Source organism: Phocoena phocoena, chromosome 19, assembly GCF_963924675.1.
Source record: "Phocoena phocoena chromosome 19, mPhoPho1.1, whole genome shotgun sequence".
Classification (NCBI taxonomy): domain Eukaryota; kingdom Metazoa; phylum Chordata; class Mammalia; order Artiodactyla; family Phocoenidae; genus Phocoena; species Phocoena phocoena.
Window position 1 is genome coordinate 20,007,270 of NC_089237.1, and position 17,587 is coordinate 20,024,856.

Consider the following 17,587-nt stretch of genomic DNA (forward strand, 5'->3'; position numbering starts at 1 on the left):
GTCGCTCAGAAGTGAACCGCCCATCGTGCTAAGCCAGGGGAAAGGTGTCACCGTCCACTCATCCCAGATCCCACCCCCACTGAGGAACGAGGTGCGGCTCAGTTGTCATCCACATGCCCAGAGCTGTGCCAGGAGCTCAGAGATCAAAGACAAAGAGGACATGACCTCCACTCCCAAAGCCGGTTACTGTTTTTGTTAATCTATTTCATCAGTAGCTGTTAATTGAGTGCACCGTGTATCAGACACTATATTGGATCCTGGAGAGAAAGAGATGTGCAAAAACTCAGCCTCTCTCTTTAGGGAGTTCACAGACTGGCGGGCGGTAGGAGGTGACACCCGCAACAATAAATTATTGCCATCTTCAAAGCTCAGTTCAGGGTTCACATTCTGCCACAGATCTCTGCTCTTTCCCTACCACTCCCACCCTCCCCGGTCTGTCCTCGAGGCCCCCTGTACTGATGGCCGTCATGGCCATTATTGGAGGGCCGGGCGGGATGGCCACAGGCTCTGGAGCCGCGCTATCCTGTCGTGTGTCCCATCTCTGCCACTGATTCCATCTGTAACGCTGGCCAAACCACTGAACCCTGTGGGCTCACTTTCCTACCTGCTAAGTACCACCTCCCTCGGAAGTTATGAAAGTCAAATGCTTAGAACAGTCCAGGCTCGTATTAAGTGCTCAGTAAATTAAGCTTTGTTGTCCTTTTACCTTCAGGGCAGGGATCGTTTTGTCCTCATCACCATCCTCCTAACTAGGCTGTTAAAAGAGCTCAGTAAATGTGTTGGATGGAGCAATGAGAGCTGACAAGGAAGACAAACTCTGGGTAATGAAAGAGGTAGACAGGCACACTGTCCTGTAGACGTGAGGGAGGGGACTGGGCTGGAGGAGGTCCTGAGAGCTGAGCCCCAGGGCTGGTGCACGGCCCTCCCAGGCCTTTCTGGGCTTGGAGCAGCCCCTCTTCCCGAGACCCAGGCCAAGGCTGTGTAGGGAGCAGGCCCCTCCTTTTCTGAGCCAGTGCTGGGGGGCTTGGTGGTGTGTGGGGTTAGTTGCCCATGTGGAGCAGTGAAATGAGCAGCACCCCGGGCCTGGGAGGGGCTCTGGCCTGGGACCCTTTCACCCAGACCCCGGGGAGGATACCTGAGAAGCTGCGTTCCGCCCGAGGGTCTCTGTGGCCCTATCAGGAATCCCGAGGAGGCCTGGAGGGGACCCTGGGGTGGGGGGTGGGGGTGGGTGTTTTTCTCAAAGCTAATCCGGGAGACTTCCTGAGCTGGACAGGGGTGGTGACCTCAGGGCTCTGGTCTGAGATGTGGGAGAGGCTTGGGGGACGGGAGGGCAATCTGCTCTTTCTATCCAGGACTCTTTTCATCCCCTCAGTCATCTGCACGGGGCGACCATTCAAGGGAGGGCGGCTTTATCAGTCCTGCTTGGTCAATACTGTCCCTCCGTGGGGTTGGCCAGGTGCCCACGTGCCCCACCCCTCCCCCAGGCTCAACACCCCTGCTTCCCAGGGCTGTGAGGAACAGCCCTGTCCATGGAGGCTGACTAACCTCTATGTCAATGGTTGCCAGTTAATGCAAAAATGCCAAAATAGAGGGTTTGCTAATAAAGGGGAAAGTAACGTGTTCAGTATTTGTCTAGGGCTCTTTTTTTTTTTTTTTTTTTGCAGTACACGGGCCTCCCACTGTTGTGGCCTCTCCCGTTGCGGAGCACAGGCTCCGGACGCGCAGGCTCAGCGGCCATGGCTCACGGGCCCAGCCGCTCCGCGGCATGTGGGATCTTCCCGCACCGGGGCACGAACCCGTGTCCCCTTCATCAGCAAGCGGACTCTCAACAACTGCGCCACCAGGGAAGCCCCCTAGGGCTCTTTTTTATTCTTTATTTCATCTCATCTTTACAACAACCCCGAGTTGGCACTGTTGCACCCATTTTACACATCTGAAGATTGAGGCTCAGACTGGTTGAGAGACCTGCCCGGCAGGAGAGCCGGGACCCACATTCCAACGCGCTTTCCAGGACTGTGGCTGGCCCTCGGTCAAAGCCAAAGTTTCAGCTCTGGAATCTGCTGCAGAAGCGGGCTCTCACTTAAGCCCCAATGCTTAGGGGACAAAGTCGTCACCGTCACCGTGGAATGTGCCCATAGCATCCCAGTGCCTCAGGGCTTGGGAGGGATGTGCCTCCTCCCGGCAGTACTGCACAAAGGTGGCTGATTGCTGTGTGACTCCTGGCTGCACAGTCAGCCTCTTCCTCACACGCCAGGCACGAGGTGCCTCCCTCTCCCAAAGGCTCCGCCCTGGGTGGATGGACCAGTGCACCTCTGCTTTCCCTAATGGGGTTGTGTGTCCTGCCTGGGCCCTGCAGGGGGCGGGCTCACTCCAGAAAGCATGTCAGTGGCATTTTAGCCACTTGCTGTGTGACATGGAGTGGAGGGACAGGGTACTAAACCTGGTCCCGACATGAGACCCTGTCCAGTCCCCAGCCTTGAGTGGGGCAGCTGGGCAGCAGGCCATGGTTAAGGGCGCAGTTGCAGCCCCGAGACCCCTCGGGTGCCTGTTGTCCCTCTGTTTTGGGGAGCAGCCTCGAGGGTCCACAGAAGACCCTGAGTATGATGAGGGTGCCTGGGGCTTCCTAGTAAGGGGAATCTCACTTGAGGGAAGAGAGGAAGAGATGTCACAGGAGGGCTGTGGTCCACGTACTGTCCCAGCTTCCCCATGTCAGTGGCTGTGCCCTTCTTCCCTCCTGGCCCGGGACAGTGCATCTCGGGGTGGCTGGGACCTGCCCCCTGTTAGATGGTGTTCCTGGAGCTGTTGGGGGCTGGAGAGGAGCAGGGTATGCAGGCCGCATCCTTCTGAGCAGCTTGTCCTTGGGGGCTCTCAAAGAGCTGAGCACATCAGCCTCTCCACTCTCCTGCAGCGCTTGGGAGGGAGCAGGTGGGCGGGCACCTGTTGGAGGGGGTGGGGATTTGGGGGAGTTGGCAAGGAGCTGGTATTCACTCTTTCTGGCCCATTTTGATGAACAGCCATAATAACTCTGTGGCTTCTTTCATCCAACTCATCTCAGGTGAGTTTGAAAGTAGAACCCCCAGTATAAATCCTGGTTAATTACTGCCTGGAGCCCATAGTCTGTTTTGCAGACAAAATGTCGTTAGCAGGAAGAGAGTGAGGTCGACTGCAACACCAGCCCCTGTAAATGCAGACGATGGAATCCAATCAAACAGGGTGTTTGGGGAACTTGTTCTGTGGTCCAGTTAAGTGGTACCTGAATCAAGGGGACACGGGAGACTGAGGCACCAGCTTCTTCTCCCAGCGGGTCTGTGCGTCTCCCACAAACCACAGGTTCTCTAAGGACATCAGGGAGAGCAGTGACAGCTCTGGAATTCTCCATAAAAGCTGGGTGGGGGGGGGGAGTTAGCAACCGAGTGGACCAGAGCAGGGGATCCTGGACTCTTCCAGACAGACAGGAGCGGTCAGCCAGTGCAGCTGTGCAGGAAGAGCTGGCCTGTAGGCGAGACGGAAGTGGCCCTAGGATGCCGAGCGTGGAGCTTGGTGTGAGAGAACTGGAGAGGTACGGCTTACGATTGGGCTCAGGGCAGCTCTCTGGGCCACCCCAATGGCAAGAACAGTCTGGGGCAGAATCCTGCAGCCCTGGACAATTGCCAAAACCATACCCCAGGGCGAGAGATAGTACCTTTATATTTGGGGGGAGATGAGGGCTCCAGGGTGATTCTGGGCCTGGCAAAGGGGGAGTTTCAAGGCCTAATTAGAGTCAGGTCCTGGCCCAGTGGGGATTCAGGACCGTCGACGGAGCAGCACATTGAGAAACTCGATGCTCAGGAACCTGGCAGAGCCCTAGAGTCTTGGGAGAAGCCAAGGGCCATGGTCACCTCGTTGCTCTCCTGAGCCCCCTAGCACAGGCTCTGGGCCCTGTAGAGGGGCAGCCAAGGAGTGGGGAAGACCTCCATGGTCAATTAGTGTGTGCACTCAGACTGCCCTGAGGCTGGTGAGGCCTGGCGACAGCAGGGGGTAGGCGCAAGTTGGGGGCACAGGCCGGGGGACCAGGAAACGGAGGCGAGAGGGACTTGCCAAATCTTGCCGAGGAAGGACTGAGTCACCCCGCTGAAGGCAGCTACCGTTGGGGTGGAACGTCACTGAGGTGTCCAGGAGACAGAAAGGACACCTTAGCGCTATTCTGAATACTGCTCACAGGGCCTGTGGGGGCAAAAACGGCAGCCACTGAGATCAGGGGACAAAGGATGGAAAGTCGCGATTTCCCAAGGGAAGCCCATTATACCTGTTCCTGAGACCAGCCAGTCACGGTGACAAGTCACAGGGGAAGGAGGGGAGGAACCGCTGTGTCTTGTTTGGCCAAAGTTCTCCAACAGTGATGCTCCTTAGTGAGGATTACCAGAGAAAATGCAGGACGCCTAGTTAAATTGGAGTCGCAAATACACACGAATAAGCTTTTAGTATACATATGTCCCAAATGTTGCGTGTATGTTTATTTGCTAAATCTGGCAACCCTACCCTCAGCAGGTTTGCAAACCGCCTTTAGTTTTCCACCATCAAAACCAAATAAGCAAGACCTTTCTCTGATTCTTTGGACACATTAAATCGGTGGCTCGAAATTCTTTTTCCCCTGCCATAATGCTTCCTTCAACTTTGTGGACCTGTTCCTGCCTGTCTGTACTAAAATCTAGCATCAGCTGGCAGGAGATCTGGTAGGAGTTTTGATGTGGTTGTTTGACACAGAGTATGTAGTAACCCTGCTGTTCAGGGAGGGGCCGGGAATCCTGAGTGATTTGTTGCTTGAACAAATTCTTTGTTACAAGGAAAAAGCACGAGTGTTGAGGGGAATGAGATCAGTGTGAGTCTCCCTTGTTCTGGGTGGGTTGTGGGTAGGAGTCTAAAAAGTTTAAGACACAGACGGGCCCAGCTGCTCCGTGGCATGGGGGATCTCCCCGGACTGGGGCACGAACCCGTGTCCCCTGCATCGGCAGGCGGACTCCCAACCACTGCGCCACCAGGGAAATCCCCCATTGGGCTTTTTGAATGGTCTTCTTACCCTTGCTGCCCAGTCGTAGGTGATCTGGCTGCCCCATGGTCCACTATTTGCTTCTGCCAGTGCCACTGGGGCACTGTGGGTGCTGGCACACTCCGACCACAGATCAGAGGAGCAGGGCTCCTTGGGCACACTGTGACAGGCGGTGCCTGAAGCCTTCGACATCGAAGGGAGACAGCTCAGAGCTGGGTAGAGAAGACTCAGGCTTGACTTCTTGGGTCTTTGCCCACGGAGAACCTTGGCTTTCAAATGGAAGCTCATTTGAGGGTGGAGACCTATTTTTACCAAAGAAGGAGTCGCGAACTCAGCCGTTGACTTTGAACTTGGTGACTTTCCAAGGTGGCCTTGGGGAAAGCAAGAGTGTTTTCTGTTCCTGCAGCAGCGTCCTCCCTCTTCCCCCTGCCCCCCAAGCTGAGGTCATGGTGGTCAGAGAGCATCCTGTCAGCTCTGTAGCCCCCAAGCTGGCACCTGTGTCTGCAATAGGTGGGGTCAGGGAGCTTTTAGGAGCTTCTACAGTAAAGGTCAGAGGCCAGAGAGTCCTGGATACAGTCTAGGGCCCCTGCAGTTCTGGACACAGTCCCAGCTACAACCTCTTTGAGCAGCTGTCTTTCCTTGCACGGCTGGGTTAGGCCTCCAAATCAGCACCCCGTGAAACCTGGGTGAGCAGTTTGTGCCCTGGAAATAGCATTCAGCCGGGGCTCAGACTACATGGGCTGTAAGAAGATTTTTTTTTTGGCTGCGCCATGCGACTCATGGGATCTCAGTTTCCCAACCAGGGATTGAACCCGGGCCACAGCAGTGAAAACCTGGCATCCTAACCACCAGGGAACTCCATTAAGAAGAGTTTTGATCTCTTAAACCTGTGAAGTGAGTTCCTGTTTGTCAAGCACGTTTCAACTTAGTTGTCACAATCCTGTGAATATGGCATTATAAGCTCCACTCAACTTTTGGGAAAATGGAGGCTTGAAGGAATTAAGGAGCTTGAACCAAGGTCTGGCTGAGTCCAGGCCCAGGGCCCCTGCTGTCCTGCCCGATACTTTCTAAGCCCTTCTTCTGCAAAGCCGAGTCTTAGTTGGTTCAGTTGGCCAGAGATATCATTTCAGCCTGGACATGCTGGGATGACTGACTAATGTCCTGGTGACGCCGCATCTCCAAATGGACCCTTCTAGGGACCAGCCTTGGGAGGTGGACTCATGTGGCCTCTGCCTACGGAGGGAGGCTGGGAGGAAACCGAGAGGTTGCGTTTTCCTGGTGTGCGGGTGTTGGAGGATGTCAGAGGATAGCAGGAAGGATAAGTGCCCATTGAACTGAGAAGGCATCTTGAGACCAAAAAGCGAGGCAGACAGCTCCATCTATCCATGGGATCAGTTTATTACTCACAGGGTGGGATGGGGCTGACAGCGATCTGGAAGCACCTGCAGCTGTACTCCGCACCACCAAGGCGCCATTGGGACAACTTTATAGTTAACTTAGGGTATGGGGATAGGAGCTTGGAGACGGAACGTGCATTCCTGAGTCAAGATTTATGAATGGGTAACTAGTCTCATGGATGCCGGGAATATGTCATGGAAGGTCTTCATCATTGTTTGGGGACTAACAGAGCACAGAGGCCACCCGGTCCTAATGATTATTAGACAATATCTATTAACTACAAAGTCCTTGATGATAGAGAAGTGATTTACTGCCCAGTACAGTCCTGGGTAGGGTCAGCAGAAGGACAGGAGGAACGAGAAGGGCCCAAGATGGCGTTATGCTAACAGCCATACAGTAGGCCTAGAGGCAAAGGGAGACTGAGTTCCATGGGGACCGCAAAGAAGAGAAAACCCAACCGTGTCACAGGCTGAACCTCCATAACTCCACTTTGTCCTGTGGTCAGTGACAGAGAAGGGACAGTGGCTGATGGTGAGTGAGTCACAGACACGTCCAGGTGACTCCTGGCCGGCTCCATGGGAAACATTTGGGCCTTAAATCCTATGTCTGAGATGCAAGGGCCTTGAGCTCACCCTGTCCAGGCCCTTCCTGTTCAGAATGGGGCTCTGGGGCCCAGAGTAGTTGAGGCTCAAACAGAGTGAGGCAGAGGTCGGCCTGGAGTCCAGGTCCCCTGACTCTTAGCCCAGTGTATTTTTGATTCATGTCAGAAAGGATGGTCTCAGAATAGGACCCTATTTTGAAATAAAACCTGATGCCTGGGTACCGCTGACGTACTTAACGCTGAGCAGGTGGATTTTCTCCAGGGCCACCATGGGTGGGGGTGGGCTGAGCTGCCTCGGGAGGTGAGCAGCCCTATGAAACCTGGGTTCTCTCCTCTGATACAGGAAGAGCATTTGTTCCTCTCGGGCCTCAGTTCATCCTGTGATGGTCCAGGCTTCTGAGGTGAAAGAGAGCAGAGGAATTTCTCCCATGAGGCCCCCATACCACACTTCCCTCCAACAGGTGGCCTTGCAGTCTACACCATGGGGAAAGGCAGGGGACCAAGGGCGACCGAAAGACCTTCTCTGGCCAGCTTGTCACTCGCTCCAGAAGAGGTACGTGCCTCTCTTCACAGACTTGGAGACACCTGTCTGGACTCTGGCCCACAGTGGCCCTCTGGAGGTACGTACCGAGGGACGGGACACAGCCGAAGCAGCAGACAGCTGCTCACTCAATTGCCCTGAGAGAAACTTAGAATCAGCTTCAGATACAGATTGCACAAGCGGAGGGATTAAAAAAAAAAAGAAAGAAAATGAGAACGTTAACTTCAGATTCCAGCAGCCAGAGACCCCAAAGAGAGAAGAGCCGTGTCAGGGGCATAGGAGGTGGTACCCTCAGGGCGAGCATGTTGTGTCACAAATGAAGTGAGTTGGATCATGGGTGCATTAAGGACTTGCCTGAATGGGCCCTACCGTGACAGCCAGACTCTGCACTAGTTGTCCTAGAAAACAAAGGAGGCGCTTACAGGAGATCTCCCTGTCCTGATGGCCCGGTGGGTCTCAACTGGGGGCAGTTTGGCCACCCAGGGGACATTGGGCAGCTTCTGGAGACATTTTTGGTTGTCACGCCTGGGGGAGGAGGTTGCTACTGGCATCTGGCGGTAAAGTTCAGGGATGCTGCTGACACTTCACGATGCACAGGGAGCCCCCGCGCAGGGAATTACATAGTCTGCGATGTCCACAGGGCCGAGGTTGAGAAGCCTCAAGACAGCCCCATCCTAGGCCCTGCAGGGAGAGCAGGGAGGATGGGCAGCCATAAGGAACCACTGCTGAGGTAGCGGAGCTCTGGAGGCCTGATGCCCCGGGCTGTCCCTCTTAGGAGGGACCGCATGGCTTGTGCACCCTGGGGAGCCCATCAGGTGGCTCTCGGGCATCTTGTTGAGGTGTCCACTGAACTGGGCGAGGTGTGTGCACCACAGCCAACCCTCCTGCGTAATTTCAGAGAGAAGCTTATAATGTGTGTGTGTGTGTGCTTTAAATTTTACTTATTTATTTACTTATGGCTGTGTTGGGTCCTCGTTGCTGCGCACGGGCTTTTCTCTAGTTGCGGCGAGCCGGGGCTGCTCTTCATCGCGGTGCGCAGGCTTCTCATTGTGGTGGCTTCTCTCATTGTGGAGCACGGGCTCTAGGCACGGGGGCTTCAGTAGTTGTGGCTCGCAGGCTCAGTAGTTGTGGCTCGCGGGCTCTAGAGCACAGGCTCAGTAGTTGTGGCGCACGGGCTTAGCTGCTCCACAGCATGTGGGATCTTCCCGGACCAGGGCTCGAACCCGTGTCCCCTGCACTGGCAGGCGGATTCTCAACCGCTGTGCCAGCGGGGAAGCCCTATAATGCGTTTTAAAAGGTTGGTAAATTACAACTTCAGAAGCACATACATGCTTCTGTAAATGCCAGCCTTGCTGCGTGTGTCTGTGTGGGCGAAGAGTGAGCAGGTTGCTCAAGCCTTGGGAAAACCCACTTGGAGGGTGGAAGACGGAATTTACCTTTGGTCCTTAATTCTCAGGCTCTCCTCCTGGCTTGCTTAACTCTCTGGCAGTGTGTCATCTGTTCCTCCCTTCCCTTTCCAAAGGGTCTGCTGCATTGACTGTTTCTGTAACCTGTTTAGGCACCCGTGGGGTGTCCAGGGTCCTGGTTTTATCCTCTTAGGTTCAGGAAATTGGGGGTCACAAAGGAAACTTCCCTCCAAAGCAGCCACGACCCTTTGCCAGCCACAGCCGTAAACCATCATCAAAGACTGTCCTCTTAGCCCAACCAACTTTTCTACGGCACCCAATGGGTTTTAAAACACTTTTACTTCTGGCCTGGTTTGACTCTCCTCGCATCTGTGTGAAGCAGGCGGGGCAGGCTGATGAGCTGTACTGTCCCAGTGAGGACCCTGAGGATGCCTGGGAGGGAGTGATGTGCTCAGCATCACAAGGTCCATCATCACAGAGCCAGGGTTTGAACCTAGGTCTCCTGTCTCGAAATTCTGGGTGCCTGCACTTGACCTTGGTTGTATGGTGGAAGCAGTGGGACAAGGGCATGGGATTTGGGGTCCGAGAGTCCTGGTTTCAGATCCAAGATCTGTACTCACTGCCTGTTCATCTCAAGCAAGCTTTCCCTCCCTCTTTCTTTCTTTTTCTCCCTGCCCCTCCCTCCCTTCTTTCTCTCTCTCTTCCTTCCTTCCTTTCTTTCTTTCTTTTCTTTCTTTCTTTCCCTTCCTTCCTTCCTTCCTTCCTTCCTTCCTTCCTTCCTTTCTTTCTTTCTTTCTTTCTTTTTCTTTCTTTCTTTCTTTCTTTTCCTTCCTTTCTTTCTTTCTTTTCCTTCCTTCCTTTCTTTCTTTCTTTCTTTCTCTTCCTTCCTTCATTCCTTCCTTTCTTTCTTTCTTTCTTTCTTTCTTTCTTTCTTTCTTTCTTTTTTTTTTTTTCTTTCTACCATTCTCAGCGTCACTCTCCACACTGGTGGAAGGGAAATAATACTGAGCACCTCTCAGGACTGTTGTGAGGTGTGACTGAAATAACTACGAGCCTGGCCATGATGACTGCTCCATGAATTTTAGTTCCCTTTGCTCCCTTCTCACCATCCCAGGAGCCCAGGCAGAGGTGCAGCTACGAGGGGGGTTGGGGTAGTGGACAGAGGTGACAAATGCCTGGCTCCTCGGGAAAAGCATGCAGACAGGGCAGGTACCAAATGTCATTTGTGAGGCCACTTCTGATTCATGGGATCTGGTGCAAGAACTTTGAGGAGGCAATAAAATTCATATTCTGCTAGGAAATGACAACAGCTTAGAGTCCTGACTTAGCAAACTATTTTTTTTTTTTTTTTATAAGGCAGGGAATTTGGATGGGTAGCAAAAATCACATTTTAACGAGACTAACTTCCTGGAATAGGAACAGGCTTTCCCAAGAGTAACATGGCAACACCCCACGGAAAGTGTATATAAATGCCCCAGAGAGGCCATGAGAGTCAGAACCTGAGCTCCTTGCTAGGCTGAAACCTCCTCAGCTAGCACCATGGCCACCCAGTTCTGCTCGCCGATCTTCTCCTCTGGGTCCATCAAAGGCCCCTGTGGCACCACAGGTGGTGTCTCTCAGGTGTCCTGTGCCCGCTCTGTGGGATCCTGCAGAGTTCCTTGCCTTTCTGGTGTTGGGGGGTCAGCCTCCTCTGTCAGGCTGGGCCTCTCCGGCCTTGGGAGCTGCTTGCCTCGTTCCTGCCTGTCCTCTGGGTTCCACTCCTCCGGCTTTCCTGGGAGCGGGGGCTGGTTCTGCGAGGGCTCCTTCAATGGCAACGAGAAGGAGACCATGCAGTTCCTGAACGGCCGGCTGGCCAGCTACCTGGAGAAGGTGCGCCAGCTGGAGCAGGACAACGCAGAGCTGGAGTGCCGCATCCGGGAGTGGTACAAGTCTCAGATCCCGTACATCAGCCCAGACTACATGTGCTCCTTCAAGACCATTGAGGAGCTCCAGCAGAAGGTAAGTGGGACCTGGCCCTTCTCCAGCCCAGCAGCTCAAACCCTGGGAGGGGTCTGTCTCGTCCCACTACAGATGGGACTGTAGCTCTTAGGGGATTCTCTCTCCTATCAGGGCCAGCTTTTCTCTCTAGGGTCTTGGTTTCTTGGGGGATCCAGACCTCTCTGCTGCTTGTAACCTCCCCTCCAATCCAGCCATTCCTCCCCTCCCTCCGCTGTCTCAGCTATAGACAGGGCAGTCACGTGCACCAAGCCCCTACTGGACACAAGCACTGCCTGACAACTTCCTATCCTTTCGCTAGTTTATTCCTCATCTTAAAGAGATGGATATTACTGGATCCATCTAACAGATGCAGAAGTTGAATTTTAGGGAGGTGCAACAACTTGCCCGAGATCCCATAGCCTGTTGGTGTTGGATGCAGAACCCGAATCCAGGTCGGCCTGGTTCTCTCCACTCACCTCTCCACTCACCCACTGGGCCACTTCGGGGCTGCGGATGTCAGGACTGAGGGCCACTGACATCCCTGTGGTGCCCCTCCCGGGGTGATGCTCCTTCTACAACTGGGCTCAGGGTGTTCAGGGCTGGAACTGCCAAAGGTGCCGGTGGTACTTAGAAGCATGGCATCCGAAAGTTGGGCTGTCCCCTCCCCACCTGTCCCCACACTGCTGGGCCTTCCCCAGCTCATGGGACACCCCCTGTTCCCCAGATCCTGCTGAGCAAGACTGACAATGCCAGGCTGGTCCTGCAAATTGACAATGTTAAGCTGGCTGCTGACGACTTCCGAACCAAGTGAGTGGCCTGATCTAGGAATGTTTCTGTGTTGCTCCCTTGCCTCTGTCCCCCGCCTCTGAGAGCTGGTGGGTGGGAGTGAGGCCACTGCAGCTGGTCAGCAGGGCAGTGGGCCCTGCCTGTGCATGGCTGCTTTGCTGTAGACTCAGCAGGGCTCTGTGCGTGCAGGTATGAGACGGAGCTGGGCATGCGGCAGCTGGTGGAGGCTGACACCAAAGGACTGTGCTATACGCTGGACGAACTGGCTCTGTGCAAGGCCGACCTGGAGATGCAGGTGGAGTCCCTGAAGGAGGAGCTGATATGCCTCAAGAAGAACCATGAGGAGGTGAGGTTGATGCCACGCACCCTCTCGATGTTTTCCACCCAGCAGGGAGCCACTGCTGACCCTTGGGTGTAACAACTATGACAACCACCTCCACAGTAACCCCAGCTGACATTTACTGATGGCCCACTGTGTGCCAGGAACTACACGAAGCACTTTGCATTTCATTCTCACTTCATGTCATTCTCACGATACTCCCAGGAGTCATATACTATTACAAGCTCCACTTTACAGATGAGAAAACTGAGGCACAGAGAGGTTAAGTCACTTGCCTAATGTCACACAGATCCCAGACTCCTGCCCATGACACTAAATCTCCATTTGGAAGGTAATGTCTGGTAATGATTCTATTTGCCTGGTGTTTGCATTGTCTCACTTTACTCTCCCCAATCCTCTGAGGAGGTAGGTAGAGGTGCACGAGGAGGCTGAAGCTCAGAGAGGTTAAGTATCCTGCTTAATGTCACACAGCTGGCAACTGAAGGAGGAGGGTTTTTACCAGGTCAGTCGAACCCTCATCCAGCATCCTTTTCACAGCCTTATGCCATCTTGCCTCCTTTCTGCAGGAAGTCAACGCACTTAAATGCCAACTCGGGGACAGGCTGAACGTGGAGGTGGATGCTGCCCCGCCAGTGGATCTCAGCAAGATCCTGGATGAGATGAGATGCCAGTATGAGGCCCTCGTGGAAAATAACCGCAGAGACTTGGAGGCCTGGTTCAACACCCAGGTGGGGTCGGGCCAGCCCAGGATAAGCTCCTGGGGAGGGGTCACCCTTGACAGTAGCTTCAGTTGCTCTGACCATGCTCTGGGTCCTCTCATGCTTTTCAGACTGACAAGCTGAACCAGCAAGTGGTGTCCGGCTCGGAGCAGCTGCAATGTTGCCAGAGAGAGATCATTGAGCTGAGACGCACCGTCAATGCCCTGGAAATCGAGCTGCAGACCCAGCACAGCATGGTGAGTGGCCCCTGCCTGAGTGGCCGGCCAAGCTCGTGGCAGGTGCCCTGATCCACCAGCCTCGGTTATCACGGGGTGTGATCGCAAGTGGTACCCAGATACCCAGGGCTGTGGGTCTCTGGGTGGGATTCCCTCACGTTGGGAGCGCTTCCTCTTTCCCATTGCAGCGGAATTCCCTGGAATCCACCCGGGCGGAGACCGAGGCCCGCTACAGCTCCCAGCTGGCTCAGATGCAGTGCCTGATCTGCAACGTGGAGGCTCAGTTGTCCGAGATCCGCTGTGACCTGGAGCGGCAGAGTCAGGAGTACCAGGTCCTCCTGGACGTCAAGGCCCGCCTGGAGTCGGAGATCGCCACCTACCGCTGCCTGCTGGAGGGAGAAAGACTGCAGGTGAGTGGGTTCCGGAGGTCCCGGCTTGTGGAAAGGGCTCACCTGGACCCAACCCTCAGTGCCACGGTGAGGGCATCAGTCCTAGAGTGGTTATTGCACAGATGAAGGGGGATTGATCAAAGCATCTTCAGAGAGATTCCTTCCAGCCCCGGGCTTTGGGCTTCTGCAGGGGGACAAGTCAGCCCCATTCATGGTACTTCTCCAACCATTGTTTTTGGCTGGGAGTTTCTGCTCTTCATCCCTGCAGCCCTTGGGGATTTCAGAGGCACTGTCTGAGCCCTTTGTCATTGTCACCCACCTGTCTCACTTGACCCCTGTTTACGTTTAACGCAAATGTCAGTCCAATGGCCAACGCCAAACACCCTGGTATGATCTCATTTCCTCAAGCTGCCTGCCCACCCTTGTGCCACGGAATGCAAGCCTGTCGTTAGAGTTCCTTACATCCCATGCGTGCCCTGCATCCCGGATCCCCAGATCAGCACCCAGATCTGCACCATCACGGAGGAGATCAGAGATGGGAAAGTCATTTCCAGCAGGAAGCACGTGCAGCCACTGTAACCAGCTGCCCAGCCCAAGGGGCAGGCCCTGGCCCACAGGAAGGAGGACACCCCTCTGGGTCCCGGCTCTAAAAGATCCCCCCCCTCCCTTCCCTAGAGGCACTCCCTGCTCAACAGATTTTTCTACCTAAAATACTTCTTGGACTGTATTTCTGACCTTTACTGCTTCTATGCTTTGTAAAGCTAGGTTTCCCTGGAAATTTACCCAATAAAGCGTGTTCTCTTGGCAAAGCAAACTTGCCTCTGTCGATCTTCTGTGGTTAGTTACTGGGGGTGTTTGATCTGGGCTTGCTGCGAAGGTGTGGATTTTGGTTTCAGGTCTGTCTCCTCTGGCTCTGAGTGGTAAGATGTGACAGAATGATTCAAACTATTTCATAACAGGGATACCCTAGGGCCTGGTCCATGAGAACAGACGCTGACCTAATCCGATGGCTGCTGGCCATAACCTACATGCTTGACTCTGCCCATGGGGACCACCTGGGGCGGCCCCAGGAGAGGCAAAGGCTCCCAAGCCGTCCTCCTCGGTAGCCCTGCCTGGTCTGGTGGTTCTCTCTTCCCTTCAGTTTCTCCTCCCTTGTCCAGCTCCTGTCACCTCGCTGGCCACCTCCAGGCCTGACACTGGGGACAGTTTAGGAGAGGGGGTGCCACCCAGAGAGGCAAACTCCAAGCAGCCAGCCTGGGCCAACCACTCCAGGGAGGGGAGTTGTGTGAGCTGGGAGATGCAGGTGGGAAGGTTGGGTGAACCCACGTCCCTAACACTGGACACAGGGCTGAAGTGAAGGGCGACAGGGACAGTGAAGTGGGGAAGGGGGAGGGGACAGCCAGACCTCACTGTGGAGCAAAGTTCAGAGTGCCTCAGATTCCACTGGCTGAGCCATGCTCATCTGGGCATGGCTCAACCTGGACGCCCCTCTGATCAGAGAAGAATGGCCTGTGAGAAGTCTGAGGGCCCCATGCCTCCTTTGTCCCCCTACCTCATTCTTCAGTTGAGAAGATAGGCCCAGAGAGGGCAGTGACTTGCCCCAGGCCACACAGCGGGTGAGTGGCGGGGATGAGGCCATTGCTCAGCTCTTCTGACTCTAACTCGGGCACTCTTCCCAGCGCACAGATTCTCTGTCTCTGTCTCTCACCGACCCCCTTCCCTCTTTTCTCTACCTCTGGGCTCTTACTTGAGTCCAAGACCCATGGGAAAGACCTGGCTCTGTCTATGTCACCAGGTAGCTGGTGCTAAACATGAACCTTCAACCTGCTTGACAAGCCATAAGTGCAGCAAACACATCTTGGACCTCAGGGGAAGACGCGCTCGGGCGAGCTGGAGCAGCTGGTGCCGAGCCTGGCTGTGCACCCTGACCACATCACGCGACCTCTCTGGTCCAGCTGGTGCGTCTGTAAAATGGGGGTGGGGGGAGGCTCCAATGTGTGCACAGTGCCCGGAAGTGGTAGCTGTGAGCGCTGGTATTAAATGAAGAGTCCCAGGGCGGAGAGTGGGGAATGGGAAAGCCCAGCAGGTGGGCCGAAGCTCTTTGCTTGGTTACGCGGCAGGACGCTGGCGGGGCCAATACTGCCCTCCAGCAGCACCCTCAGAGCTGAGCCCAAAGGGCTCAACCTCAGACCTGCTTGGCTTTGGGGCAAGAGGCCGGGCAGCAGGGCCAGTCCACTTGGTCTCAGCCCTGCCCTGCCGCTCTCTGTGCTCCGCACTCCTGCTCTGGGGTCTGAGGTCTGCAGCTCCGGCTCTGGCAGAGGTTCAGACGAGAGGTGGGAGGCCGGGCATGCGCAGAGCGCACCACACCCCAGGGTGCTGCTCCATAGAAATAGCCAGGGGCTGGGCAGTGGGCTGAGCCTCTGTTCTGGCCACTGTTCCAGCTGCCTGGCTCCTGCGTGGAAACAGCAGACAGGTGGTGCAGGCTTGTGACCTGACAATCACGCTGTCAGCTCCTCGAACCACGCGGTGTGTTCCCTGCTTATGTGCATTCTACAGCTTGCAGAGCGCATTCACAGCCTCATCACATGCATTCAAACAGCCTGTGTGTGGTAGGTGCTTTATTTACGCAGCTTTCTCTACCTTTTTATCCAGTTGTTCAGAGCATCTGTGTTGGTTAAGGAACCCCTGCTCTTTTTTTTAACATCTTTATTGGAGTATAATTGCTTTACAATCTTGTGTTAGTTTCTGTTGTATAACAAAGTGAATCAGCTATATGCACACGTATATCCCCGTATCCTCTCCCTCTTGCATCTCCCTCCCACCATCCCTATCCCACCCCTCTAGGTGGTCGCAAAGCACTGAGCTGATCTCCCTGTGCTATACAGCTGCTTCCCACTAGCTAACCATTTCCCATTTGGTATTGTATATATGTCAATGTCACTCTCTCACTTCAACCCAGCTTACCCTTCCCCCCTGTGTCCTCAAGTCCATTCTCTACATCTGCGTCTTTATTCCTGTCCTGCCCGTAGGTTCATCAGAACCATTTTTATTTTCTTAGATTCCATATATATGTGTTAGCATACGGTATTTGTTTTTCTCTTTCTGACTTACTGCACTCTGTATGACAGATTGTAGGTCCATCCACCTCACTACAAATAACTCAATTTCATTTCTTTTTATGGCTGAGTAATATTCCATTGTATATATGTGCCACATCTTCTTTGTCCATTCATCTGTCGATGGACACTTAGGTTGCTTCCATGTCCTGGCTATTGTAAATAGAGTGCAGTGAACATTTTGGTACATGACTCTTTTTGAATTATGGTTTTCTCAGGGTATATGCCCAGTAGTGGGAATGCTGGTTCATATGGTAGTTCTATTTTTAGTTTTTTAAGGAACCTCCATACTGTTCTCCACAGTGGCTGTATCAACTTACATTCCCACCAACAGTGCAAGAGGGTTCCCTTTTCTCCACACCCTCTCCAACATTTATTGTTTCTAGATATTTTGATAATGGCCATTCTGACTGGTGTGGGGTGATACCTCCTGTAGTTTTGATTTGCATTTCTCTAACGAATAGTGATGTTGAGCATCTTTTCATGTGTTTGTTGGCAATCTGTATGTCTTATTTGGAGAAATGTCTATTTAGGTCTTCTGCCCATGTTTGGATTGGGTTGTTTGTTTTTTTGATATTGAGCTGCATGAGCTGCTTGTATATTTTGGAGATTAATCCTTTGTCAGTTGCTTCGTTTGCAAATATTTTCTCCTATTCTGAGGGTTGTCTTTGCGTCTTCTTTATGGTTTCCTTTGCTGTGCAAAAGCTTTGAAGTTTCATTAGAGGAGATTTCCTGGCAAGAAAGGGAGCGGGGATGTGTCCCTCGAGGCTCTGCTGTATCTGGGGTGACCAGCTGCCCCATTTTGCCCAGGACTGAGGGGTTCCCCGGTATATGGGGCTTTATCACTGAAACCAGAATATGGGGAAACCGGGATAGTTGGTCACCACGGCCCTATCTCCCTGGCCATTCTAGAGTCTTCTGTGTCTCCCTAGGTGCAAGGCCCCCAGCTTCCTGCAACAACCAGTCTTGCTCGTTGATCTCCCAGGAGCCAGCCCGAGGCCTCCTCTACTCCCTTGGGCTCATCAAAGGAGACTATGCTGGAGAAAGTCAAGATGGTGGCTGGGGGCTTCCCT

General features: G+C 53.9%; 1 protein-coding gene across 1 annotated transcript; it reads left to right on the forward strand.

Moving 5' to 3' along the window:
• Positions 1-10,511: 10,511 nt before the first annotated feature.
• Positions 10,512-13,977, forward strand: KRT36 (keratin 36). The gene is made up of 7 exons (XM_065897562.1): positions 10,512-10,970; positions 11,674-11,756; positions 11,925-12,081; positions 12,642-12,803; positions 12,905-13,030; positions 13,198-13,419; positions 13,807-13,977. The coding sequence occupies exons 1-7, from the start codon at positions 10,512-10,514 to the stop codon at positions 13,975-13,977; spliced, it is 1,380 nt and encodes a 459-aa protein (XP_065753634.1).
• The last annotated feature ends 3,610 nt before the right edge of the window (positions 13,978-17,587 follow it).

Excerpts from the sequence above, each read along its gene's own strand:
- KRT36 (XM_065897562.1), top strand. The coding sequence starts at position 10,512 with ATGGCCACCCAGTTCTGCTCGCCGATCTTCTCCTCTGGGTCCATCAAA. Across the intron at positions 12,804-12,904 it reads AGGCCTGGTTCAACACCCAG|ACTGACAAGCTGAACCAGCA; the intron begins GTGGGGTCGGGC and ends CATGCTTTTCAG. Across the intron at positions 13,031-13,197 it reads TGCAGACCCAGCACAGCATG|CGGAATTCCCTGGAATCCAC; the intron begins GTGAGTGGCCCC and ends TTCCCATTGCAG.